Source organism: Lipophrys pholis (genome assembly GCF_963383615.2).
Source record: "Lipophrys pholis genome assembly, chromosome: 7".
In the NCBI taxonomy this organism is placed as follows: Eukaryota; Metazoa; Chordata; class Actinopteri; order Blenniiformes; family Blenniidae; genus Lipophrys; species Lipophrys pholis.
The window spans coordinates 26,653,773-26,665,864 of NC_137638.1; the positions used below are offsets into that span (position 1 = coordinate 26,653,773).

Genomic DNA, 12,092 nt, shown 5'->3' on the forward strand with positions numbered 1-12,092 from the left:
ATGGAGGCTCGAGGTGGCGGTAAAAGAAGGCACAACAAAAGACGAGCAATGTTACTGCGCTTGTTCGCAACTGGCCTTACAATAGCACAAAAGAAAATGTGTGTGTGTTTTTTTTTTTTATGTAACACTCAGGCAGCCACGATGTGGGAACAAATGTTGGCTTCAAACATGCTGAGCCGATAAACACCCTTCAAGAAAAAGGCACAGACGCGGCGCGTCTTAAAAACGGTTTTATTATCCTAATTGTTATCAGAGGACGGATATCAATTTTCCACTTTTTTTTTTTACAATATATTACTCATTAGACTGTTTTGTACATTGTTTTATATATTATTACCTTTCAAATCATTTTGTACATGCTTTTGGGACTGACATTCCCTGGTCAGATGAAGAGAAAAAAAAACAAGGAAAAAAGGCACATGATTGCTCCTGTAGGCAGTGAGCAATACCGTCCAAACAAACAAAGAACTGCAGTGTGTTTGTGTGAGCGCAGGTGAAAAGCTTCCCAGCCTCGTCGCCCCTTTGAAGCCTCATGTTTTTCATGGGCTGCACATTATGTCCAATGCAATTTTTTCCAAATCACAGTTTAAGATAATCACTGTAACGTGGCAACTGGTGGCAATTAAATTTTTTTGATTTGCTCAGATGCACTCTGAGGAAACAACTAACAAAAACCACGAGCTCGTCCACTCTGCCTCGTCTCCAAAGGTCTGGTAGCTTTACAGTAGAAACTAAATCATTTCTGAGAAGTAGAACCACCTTCGGGGGGGGGGGGGGGGGGGGGGGGGCTGCGCTCAGGTTACTTGTTCTATACATGAAGCTGAATGTCAGAATTGTGGCGCCCCTTCACACGGGGCGGCTCGCTGTAAGCTCCGCTGTGAACACATGACTGGGTCGTTTTCGGCTTTTTAAGATTCGGCGTTGGAGCGCTCGGTGCGCTGAGCAGTGCGCAGTGTGAAATACCCGCACGGCGGCGGCGGCGCCGCCGGCACCGGCCCCGGCTCTTTGAACCGTCGACAGTTTGAGATCCAGCCGCGATTTGAAGCACAGCCCAAAGTGTCTCAGAGCTTGTTCGTCTGGCTTCAGTGCCTCGGATGCTTGATCCAGTTTCGTATCATCCACTTCTGACCGGAGCATCTCTGCACCACCAGGCGGAGGCCAAAGTTGGCGTCTTTGGACATTTCTACCTCTAAGCATCGACCCGTGTCCCTGCTGATGATCGGGCCGTTCTGCAATGAAACCACACAAAAAAGAGGAATAAATGACTCCGGGAACTTGAGGAAACAGGCGAATAACTAAGTTATCGGGGGTCAGAGCGAACAGCTCCACGACTGCAGCTCTGCTTTGACCATCAAAACATGAACTACAACAAAACAAAATGGCAAAATGTCATCGAACTGCACTCAAATTCACAAGTGTGGCGAATAGATTCACTGAGGGCAGGTCGAACGTATACCTGAGGGGAAACTGCTGCTCTGAGGCAAGAATGCTAACCGCTGGCAACACAGCAGAGGTTTTACCAGAAACACTCAACACACAAGTTATTACAAAACCAAAAAGAACAATTTTAATCAAATCGGTAGTTTAAATCTTTGAGACCTTGAAAGAAAAGTTTAGAAATAGGTGGCTATTTGACTTGGCTTTTAGTTAAAGTTTTATTAGACAATGAAGGTACATCTATATCCTATTAAGCTTTCTTTTCTTTTCTTTTCTTTTAAAATGAATTCAAAAACAATTATGTTTCCAACCTCGGTTTCATGTTTTCTATAAATGTTTCTTATCAAATCTTTTCGCTTTCCTAAGTGTTTGTTTTCCCCGTTTGATCTTTTTAAGCATACTTTTAATCCAGACTCAGTCTGACCTTGAATACTTTTTAGTCTTGTTATTTCTTCCTCTTATCTAATTGTTAATAATCTGTGAAGAGCTTTGAATTGTTCTTACCTGAATCAAAGGCGCTCTAATTAGGTTCGGTTGATTAAATGACTGATTAATATCGTGACCACACACTGCAGTCTGGAATCAAGCTCTTTTGGCGGTCAGTTTTCTGACGTGTCTCTATGAATTCCCGAGGTTTCTGTTGTATTAAAAGACAGAAGTGAAAAGTCAAAGCTCGTCCTTTGGTACCTGCGTGAAGTCCCAAAGCCTCTGGGAGGTCCTGGAGACCACGTCACATTTCTTCAGACTGGGAGTGCGTCCTCTGCCATCGTCAATGAGGCATTTTGTGTCAGGCAGGAAGGTGGTCGACCCCAGGGGTCCCAGCTGAAGGAGGCCCTCCGTGGAGTAGCGGGCGAGCTGCAACACAATGGTAAACGATGCGTTACGCCGCGGGGCTCCGACGCTGTAGCAGCACTCAAACAGCTTTGAAAAACACACACTCGGCATTTTGGAGGACGTCGCTGACAAGCGGCAGATTTGAGATGTGCTTCGGTGAGGAAATGTGATTGAATGTGGAAGTGGAGTGATGCTGTTCGGCTTTTCTGCTTCAACACAGACTGAAGACACGACAAAGGTCTGAGGGGAAAAGGGCTGGAAGGTTGAGTCAGTACCACACAGGTGGGCTTCTGGGCTTTTATTATTGTCTCGCTTATAATCCCACTATTTTCACCTACAGTCAAGCGCACACACATTTCTCTTGTAGAGTCACCAATTAGTTTCAAATACATGATTTTTCATTGTGGGAGGAAAACAAGATCTTTAAAAAGTGACGCACAGGAAGAACAAAACGCTCCCAAGCTCGACCCGGGATATCGTCACTATGAGGAAAGAGTGCAGCCCACTACACCACTAGGGGGCGCACTCTAGTTCATTTTCCTCCTATATTATCATCCTACCATCATATATTTACTATCAAACATTAAACACTATTAGCGTTATACATGTTGACACAATTTAATCTTAGTATTGCATTTTGACATACGTTTCATATAAGAAATCAAAATGTTGTGTTAACCTTGTCCAATATAATTGTTTGGAATCTAATATATATATATATATATATATATATATATATATATATATATAACTTGGAAACAGGCGAATAGCTAAGTTATCAGGGGTCAGAGCGAACAGCTCCACGACTGCAGCTCTGCTTTGACCATCAAAACATGAACTACAACAAAACAAAATGGCAAAATGTCATCGAACTGCAATCAAATTCACAAGTGTGGAGAATGGATTCACTGATATATATATATATATATATATATATATATATATATATATATATATATATATATATATATATATATATATATATATATATATATATATATATATATATATATCAACCAACCAACCTTCCTTCCTTCATGGGTATAAAAAAAGGTATCTAACAGTGAAAAGGTCCTACAGATTTAATTTCTCTCATTAGCATGTTCTAGTCACTTTAATCCCATTTACATGGTAACTGATTGTTTTGGACTGAGTTGTTTCGCTCCACATAAACAATGGCTTCTTCATTTTTGAACTTTGTTTGATGGCTCTGTATTTGGATATCTGAAGCATAACTATAATTTTTTTGTTTCCAGGCTGTTTCTCTTTCTGCTGCTTCCTGTAAAATACATAAAATCCAGACTGTCATACTTTTTGTTTTTCTGTTGGTTTGATGGCCACTATGTCGGTTTGTTGTTTGTACACAATGTTTCCTTGAATTCATGACACGTGTTTTATATTGTGAACCTTCGACATTTGCACATCACTTTAGACTCTCCTTTACGTCACACGATCTGCTCTGGGGCTGACTTCGCTGATGCCGGCAGTCTCGGACCATCTGCTATTTGTTAGAAATCGTCACTGCAACAATTTCCTCGGGGGTTCTCACATCTGCGCCGTCTGTAGTTTTAGCTGCTTCAGTCCGGGGCGAAGTCAGCAGCTGGCCTCCGCTGCTTTTCAAATGCAACTTTGACAATACGTTGCCACAGATATCTTGCATTTCTTTTTTCAAACTAAAATCTAAAGTCAAATGCAATTAAGTGGAGAAAAAAAAATCTTATTTTTCCAGACATTTTATTTAAAGCTTCCCAGATTTAAAGACGCAGCGTAGAACACTTCAGAGCACGAAGCCCACAGTGTGAAGCTCATTAATGCCACTATATTTCCCCCAACTAAAACTTGATCCCTCGCTGTTTAATCCTGCACATGAAAGACTGGAGAGATATGTATCTATTACGTAAGGATATAGTGGAGATAACATTTATTATTTATGGGAAATTTCCTCCCTGAAAAAATGAGATGCCAAAGATAAGGAAGGTCTTTGGTATTAAAGCAGCTTTGACTGTCCTGACACACACACGCACACACACACACACACACACACACACACACACACACACACACACACACACACACACACACACACACACACACACACACACACACACACACACACACACACACACACACACACACACACAGCTTTATAATGAAGCACAGAGTAAGAACTGAATCAGTGTGACAACATTAAGATGTTGAGACTTGAGAAATAACTTGTTTATTTCCTCCAGCATATATAATTATTATTATTTATTTTTTTATGTGCCAAGAGGAAAACTGGCACATACGCAGGGAGAACTGCAAGTTCTTCCCATTTTCTTGATCCACTGTTTGACTTGATGTTGAGAATCACTCTTATTATGCCTTCTTGTCTTTTATTTACTTGGTCTCCTTTGTTTTGTCCCGTTATCTCCATGTTAATCATCTGTGAAGCTGTTTGAATTGTTCGAACCTGCATGAAAGGCACCGTCATTAGGTTTGGTTAATTGGATGATTGATTGATATTGTGGCCACACCATTAAGAGATTTTATTCATGCACTCAGTCACTTTCACAACAAAATCTCATCAACTAACAACTGATCCCAGGACTGTTTTGTGGACAATGGATGGAGACACCCAACCCACGCCGTGTGGTCTACGTGGGCGTTTCTAAATAAATAACACAATAACACCGTTATTAAACAGTCTCTCAGAAGAAATAAAAACAACAAAGAAGCAGTATTTTTATGTGACTTAAGGTCCAGCAGAGCTGGTCGGGTTGCTCATAATTTATCTTTATGTAATTGATGGGTTAAGAAATGACAGTTATTTATATATTTTAAATGTGAGACACGTAACGCTGCAATTTTTCACAAGCCAACAGCGTAAAGGTCATTACTGCAGGCAATTTTATCATGAATTATTCATGGTATTTTGTCATTGTTGTGAGAATTTCAGGGCGATAATGCTCTAAGCAGATTTAACCAAGGTGTAAACTATGGCTGGGCACAAGACAAACCCCACATAATCCACACTAATGCCTGTTTACCGCTCAGTCTGGCAGCCTCTAATACACTAATACAATTAAAATGAGACCATAACAAATAATTATGGCAAGGAAATGACTCTTCCAAGTCAATTAACCTGTGCCTCATGCGGCCACATTTGTCGCTCCATTGCCTTCTTGCTGTTCTCGAAGTTTTGCTGCCACTTTTTGAAGGTCAATCTAATCACGAGATTCCCAATTAACTACAAGTGCCGCTGCGATAAAGTGAATATGAGATGGAGTGTGTGTACATTGTGTTAGGCTGTAATCTTTACATTTTGCTGAGCTTCTTGTGACTTGCATCACCAGGAAGTTATGCCTGAGATTACAGGACATGTTAGAGGAGCTTGACCTGGGCCCTCGGCTCTGCGTGTCACTCCAGTACAGCGTGGGACTGTGAGTGAGCTGCTTTCACCAAATAAAGTGATCATAGTGCAGCAGGCAGCTGCCACCACCGTACACATCACACATAGACCAACAAGGATAATACTGTTTAGATTTGAGGGCCATGTTTACTGCACCTTGCTGCATCAGCACCTCGGTGGAGTAGTTAAAGAATGTTCCTGTTTTACGTCTTGGCTTAGAGGCTTTCCAGTGTGGCGTTTCCATGTTCTCACATTCCCTCCCAGAAAATGCATTGACTTTAATTGCCGATTTTAAAATTTCCCCTGCCTTTACCCATCGTCAGCTGGGAAGAACCTGAGCACCCTGCAACCTTGAATTTAATAAAGTGCCATAGAAAATGGATAAAAAGAGCCTTTATAGTTTGCTTGAAATTGATAGTCTCAGGGAAATATAATTTTAGTAAAACCATCTGAGCCATCTGGGAGCAGCAGGAAAGCTATGTTGATAAATACAGAGTCTCCCATCAGAAAGGTGCTGCTCAGAAGAGTATCGTTGCTGGTTCATCTAATATACTTTCATCAAATTACCTGCAAAAGACGATGTGTGCAGGGAATTACAACACACCTTGGCATGCATCACACAAGTTATCAGGTGATATCCTGCTTACGCAACGTCTCAAGTGAAAACGCATCATCTTTGCATTTCTGTTTATGGACTGGGATTCATGACACTCTGGAGGCCGCCATTGTTGTTATTGTGCGACTCACGCATGTGCAGAAGAACTATTTACTACGGCCCTGTTTACATGAACACGGAGTGTTCTCAAAAAGCTTTTATTTTTAGTGCCTCAGATCAATGTTGTCTTGTAAATAGACACCCAAAATGCAACAAAGGTTGTCTGTTTTAATTTGAAAATGTCATGAAACGCCGTGTAAATGGACACTAAGACCACTTCCTTTAAAACTTGAATCGTTCTGCATTCAAGCTCAGGCAGTACAGTCATGAGCACGATTGCCTCAAAGCAATAAGACTTTTTGGAAGGAGATTACGACCACGTTTACACGTGCCTGGGTATTTAAATAACGGTGATATTTCTCGGCACCTGGGGCCTTCTCTGATTGGCTATCATGGCTTCATGCTTCTCGTTACACTGCCCCCTACAGGTTTGGCATGCTCACAGGAACTCTGAACCAGGTGTATTTGTGTTTTTTTTTGTAAACGATCAGGTGTAAATGAAGCTGTTTTTGTAAATGGAGCCCACATCTCTTCTCTCGTCAGGTTACTATGTCCTCTGGGTATTCCTCCCACCAAGACAAAAAAAAAAGTTAATTGTCCATAGTTGTGTATGTTTACTAGTTCCTCAGTCTATGTGGACTGGTGACCTGTCCGGTTCTGTCTTTGTTTGTGATTCCCTCAAAGTTGTGTACATATCACAGCTATATTCATGCCTGTGTTGTCGTCCTTTCTCCTCTCCTGTGAGTCCTAACACTCTGCTGCCATGTGTCTCCTTGATTGCTGTCTCCTGTGTCTCGTCAGGTTTCCTCCTCCCTTCAGTGTATTTAAACCTCAGCCTGTCGGTTCATCTGTTTAACTCCTCCTGTTTAGTCCCTAGTTATCTTTTTTTTTTTATCCCTGTTTTCAGCTTTTCTGTTTACTTGCCTACTTCAGTGTTGCCCACCTGTTTTCCCAGATGGTTTTGGTTGCTTGTTGGATTAAACTCAAGCTCTGGTTTTTGTTGTGTTTAGAGCAGACTTCTGTTCGGACACCAAGTCCATTAAGGATCAGCTGAATAAAGGGCTTGTGTTTGAGTCTGGGCTGATAGGGCTATTTTGGAAAATTTGCACCTTTGCAAGTGTTCTTTGGTCCTGTGATGGACTGGTGACTTGTCCATGGTGTACCCTGTCCTCGCCTATAGTAAGCTGGGGATTGGGTCCAGCGACTCTGAACAGGATGATGGAAGTGGTGTCCAGCAGTGGTTCCCAATCTTTCATGGAGGGTCCACATTTTTACCACTGTAAACCTAGACGACCCCCCACCACAGCCTGTACAATTGCAAAAAGTACATTGAAGACACACTCTGTGAAATACAGTTTATTTGTTAGATTCTTTGACGATGAGTTCTTTTTCTCTGAAGATAAACTCTCTGGTTCTAAAAACCGTCTCTAGGACTTTCTGGTCAGGTTCTGCTTCATCTTGCCTCATTTCAAACTTTAATTTGCCAGTTTTTCAATCCAAAAATGCGCTCTGCTCTAATTTTGTCCATTGCTTCAATGAAGCCAATTCTCCGTCTAACTCTCTTGGTACATTTATTTGTTTTTTTTGTTTTTGACAGATTAGTCTTTCTCTTTAGCCTGATGGCTAAATAGTTTTTTTTTTCAAATAATACACTTTTAAATGGTAAATGGACTTCAATTATATAGCGCCTTACAGCTGCGTGAGCGGCCCCAAAGCGCTTTACATGGTTCATCACATTCACACATTCACACACCATTGGAGGCTGCAGCCATGCAAGTCACTGTCACTCCAATGGGAGCGGTTTGGGGTTCAGTGTCTTGCCCAAGGACCCTTCGGCACGTAGGCAGGCAGAGATGGGAATGGATGGATGGATGGATGGAAAGACTGTTCAAAGCAATGATTCTCCTGGTTGCTGTGAGTTAAAGGTCTTTGCCTGGGCAGAGACAATGTCAGGATAAAATTCAACCAAGTGTTGTTTGTTGACATTCCCTTACAGTTTGTGGATAATACGTTTAGTAGATAATACGTTTAGTAGATAATATGTTTAGTAGATAAGTTTGTTTACATTTGCTAAATGAGCATGGGAAAACACAAGAACATTGTCGTAAACGTAGTACTATATTATTATTTTCAGAACAACGGAGGATCAAAACATCAGTGTGTTTTGTGTTATTAGATAAATCCATCAAATCTAGAACGGCATCTGGAACTCCATTTTGAATACATTGGATTTTATATCTGTGAATGACGACATGCTTTAGTTTAAAAAAGGCTAAAATTACTGAAGTGAAAAGTTTAGATATTTATTTATTTATTTATTCATTTTTTAAAATACAACTAACTGAGCAAAATTGGGAACGTCTCCCTTTCTACATCCTTATTTTACAGGTCAGTCTGTCATTTATCAGAAGTATTCTTTTTGACTGTTGCAGATTCAAATTTCACAATATTATAATTCAAAGAATTTGAACAGTTGAGTGTTTTTCCGTATTTGAGTCGTGGCTTGTCATTAAGGGTCGATAGTGAGGCCAAAAACAAAACGGTCAGGCAGGATTGTTTCTTGAATGAATTAATTTATAGGTCATTCAAATGAAAACATGACCTCATGGGCAACTGCCATAATTATTATTATTACGTATTCATTTTGCTAATAGTTCTAGTGATGATTATCAGTCATTATCGTTGAACAGTAAAAAACCTTCACTCAAATCTAATCGAGATTGAAGGGTACAGCTAGGAGTGTGGACGCGTGAGCAGAGCAGCTTTGTAGCTCATTCAACACTCTCACTGCACAGAACCACGGAAAAAAGCAGGTGAGACATTATCTGTGATTTAGACTTCCACAGGGAGCACTGGCAGAGAGAGAGAGAGAGAGAGTCAGTACTTAGAAACACTGCTCTATTATATATTTATTTTAGTTGGTTCATATATATATATATATATATATATATATATATATATATATATATATATATATATATATATATATATATATATATATATATATATATATATATATATATATACATAAAAACCCTAAATCACAATGCCCTGTAAAATTGAATTGGATCCACTCTCAGTAATGTCGGTCATGACTATAATTTGATGATACAACGACACAAAATTCATCTCCATTTGTTTATTTCCCCCGGGCATCAGGATTAAAAGAGTCAGTGGAGCTTTACATCACCGGACCTTCACGGATCTCTCTGGAGAGGAGGCCGGTGAGCTGCCGGCCTCCGAGTCTTACTCCTTCAAATGACAGATTATAAACATGTCACTGGCAAGCAAACGAAGCAGTTTGGTAATATGAGGCGGGGTAAAAAAAAAAAAAGGCATTAATACTCTTGGTATGCTTTGTCTGGAGTTGGCCTTTTATTCGCTGTGCCAAAGAAAAATAAGCACAAAATCAGGACAGCAGCCTCCCACCCACGGAGGCTTTTGTTCTGGATTCTATTCAAAGTAAAGGTTGCACACGTGTTGTTTTTTTTTTTAAGCTGCATCTTCCTTTATATGCTTCTAATTACATGCACGGTCACCCGGGACTGCCCCAGTTTTCCACTGTTTCCTTCACATGCTCACCAGCTTCAACAAGATATATGTGACACTTTGTTTTAGTTCAGTTTTATACCAAACCCCCCCCCGAGCCTCGTATTCTGTACTCTCTTACCCTTAAAGGAATAAAACAAAACGAGCCGCTGAGCCCCATTCTGGAAAATATACGGTTGAATTTTGGCTCCACATTATATAATCTTTTTTATACAATACTATGTGTCCATGCCACTGGAAGCTGCAATGAAAGTCTGAACCATTTAATTGAGTTTGATATGATCTTTTTTTGTTTTCAGCTCTTTACAAATTGTTTTTTGTTTTTTATAAGTTGCTATAATTAAACCAGTGGCATGAAAATAAATGAGGAAGGTGAGGGAGGAAAACAATCTAAGAAGTTCTGTTGATTATCACAGCTAAAACAGTATAGACAGAATAACAGTCAAATTCGTAATGTTGTGCAAAAATATGTGGTTATTCTCTTAATATTATTGTTTATGTGGGGAAAATTTAATCTGAACAGGAGTGCTTTGGTTCCTTTCATTAATGACCTTCAATGAATAGCAATTTCACCAATTTAATATCAATTAGGGTTGGACTGGGGTTCAGTGCTGAAATATTACTGGGGATTCATGCTAATTATTTGACTAATCTGTTTGTATTCATCTTCATTTATTTTTGTTTTCTCCAAAACAATTATGACTGTTTTTGTGTGATTAGTTATTCTGCAAACAAGCAAATGTGTTAAAATAAGAATATAAATGTATTATAATTTTAATTATATCCTTCATGTATACAAACATAAAATATGCAGTAAATATATTCAATCTGAATGCATATCACACAACTTAAATATACATTACAGAGCGATTAAGTCATTTAGTCTTTAAAATCAAGTATACATGCAAATATTACAGACACACAATTTGTCTTTCCCAACACACAGCTTTTTGAAGTATGGTTGGAATAAATGAGTGTTTACTCTATTCACTGTTCAATTATGTAAATATACATGCAAATAAGATTATATGATTACTAACTACTCCCTTAATGCTAAATCCAGCTGCTTTCTCTTGCTTCTTTTCAAGACTAATAGTTCATTAATCCCTGAGGAAACCCTTCCTATTCTTAGTTAACGGTATCTACACATCCAAGGAGCAGTGGGCTGACGCCCAGGGAGCTGATGGAGGTCAAAGGTCATGCTTACACTGGTAACGTGTTAACATGGAAACATCAGAGGTTCGAACCTGCGAGCCGCCGCTTGCTTCCAGTCTGCCTCTCTAATTAGACTGTGGGCGGAAAGCCACACGAGCACAGGGAGAACATGCAACCTGGACTCAAACTGGGGATTTGGCTCCTGTGAGGCAAACCACTACACCACCATGCAGGCGTAAATTTCACTGAAAATGTAAATATGTCATGTTAATGAGCATTTTTATATGGTTTTGAGGACCGATGCTTATAGTTCATCTGTGTGCATTTCTATCTCATTTCATACAGTCCAAATATAACATCTTGAAGACTTAATCACATAAAGTCGGACACAAAAAGCTCCATTCTAATGTACCGGTCGTTTCATCTTCATGTCATATGAAAGCATTTGTCTCTTTGGATCTTTACATATCACCCATCTCGCACGAAGCGGGCATCTGCAGCAGTCTCATGGAGAACTATGCGAAGCAACAAAAAGAACAAGAAGTCCTGCGACAGATGGCAAAGCCCCCACAGAGATGTGATCTCAACATCATGGAGTCCATCTGGGAGCGGGGAAATGAAACGGCCTCGATGCACAGAGGAACTGCGGCAAGTTTTCTCAGCTTCTTGGAAGAGAAACACGCCTGCCAAGTACCTTGCAAAGCTGTGCGCAGCAATACCTGAGAGACATAGTGCTGGTATAAAGGCAAAGAGTGGTCACAGCAAATCAGCCTTTTTGAAACCCTACCCTGCATGTTTTCATGTTTTCCCGATTTAAATGTCTGGGTTGTTATCAGGCTTCCGCAGAGCTTCATGACAGCTTGTATTTAAATCAGGTGTGTTGAAGCAAGAAAAACATATCAAATAAATGCATCCCGAGATTGGATTTCAAACAACACCGCTCTTAATATTGATCAGTTTAGGATAGAAACCTTTGAAACAGAAATGGGAAGATATCTATATCTTTTTGAT

General features: G+C 40.0%; 1 protein-coding gene across 1 annotated transcript in view; it reads right to left on the reverse strand.

Moving 5' to 3' along the window:
- Positions 1 to 216: 216 nt before the first annotated feature.
- Positions 217 to 12,092, reverse strand: part of galnt9 (polypeptide N-acetylgalactosaminyltransferase 9) — a 112,653-nt gene continuing 100,777 nt past the window's right edge. The window contains exons 10-11 of the mRNA XM_080466796.1: positions 2,125 to 2,292; positions 217 to 1,229 (exon numbers count right to left, since the gene is read on the reverse strand). Of these exons, the coding sequence (XP_080322922.1) occupies positions 1,083 to 1,229; positions 2,125 to 2,292 (315 nt within the window). The 3' untranslated portion in view covers positions 217 to 1,082. The remainder of the gene's footprint in view (positions 1,230 to 2,124; positions 2,293 to 12,092) is intronic.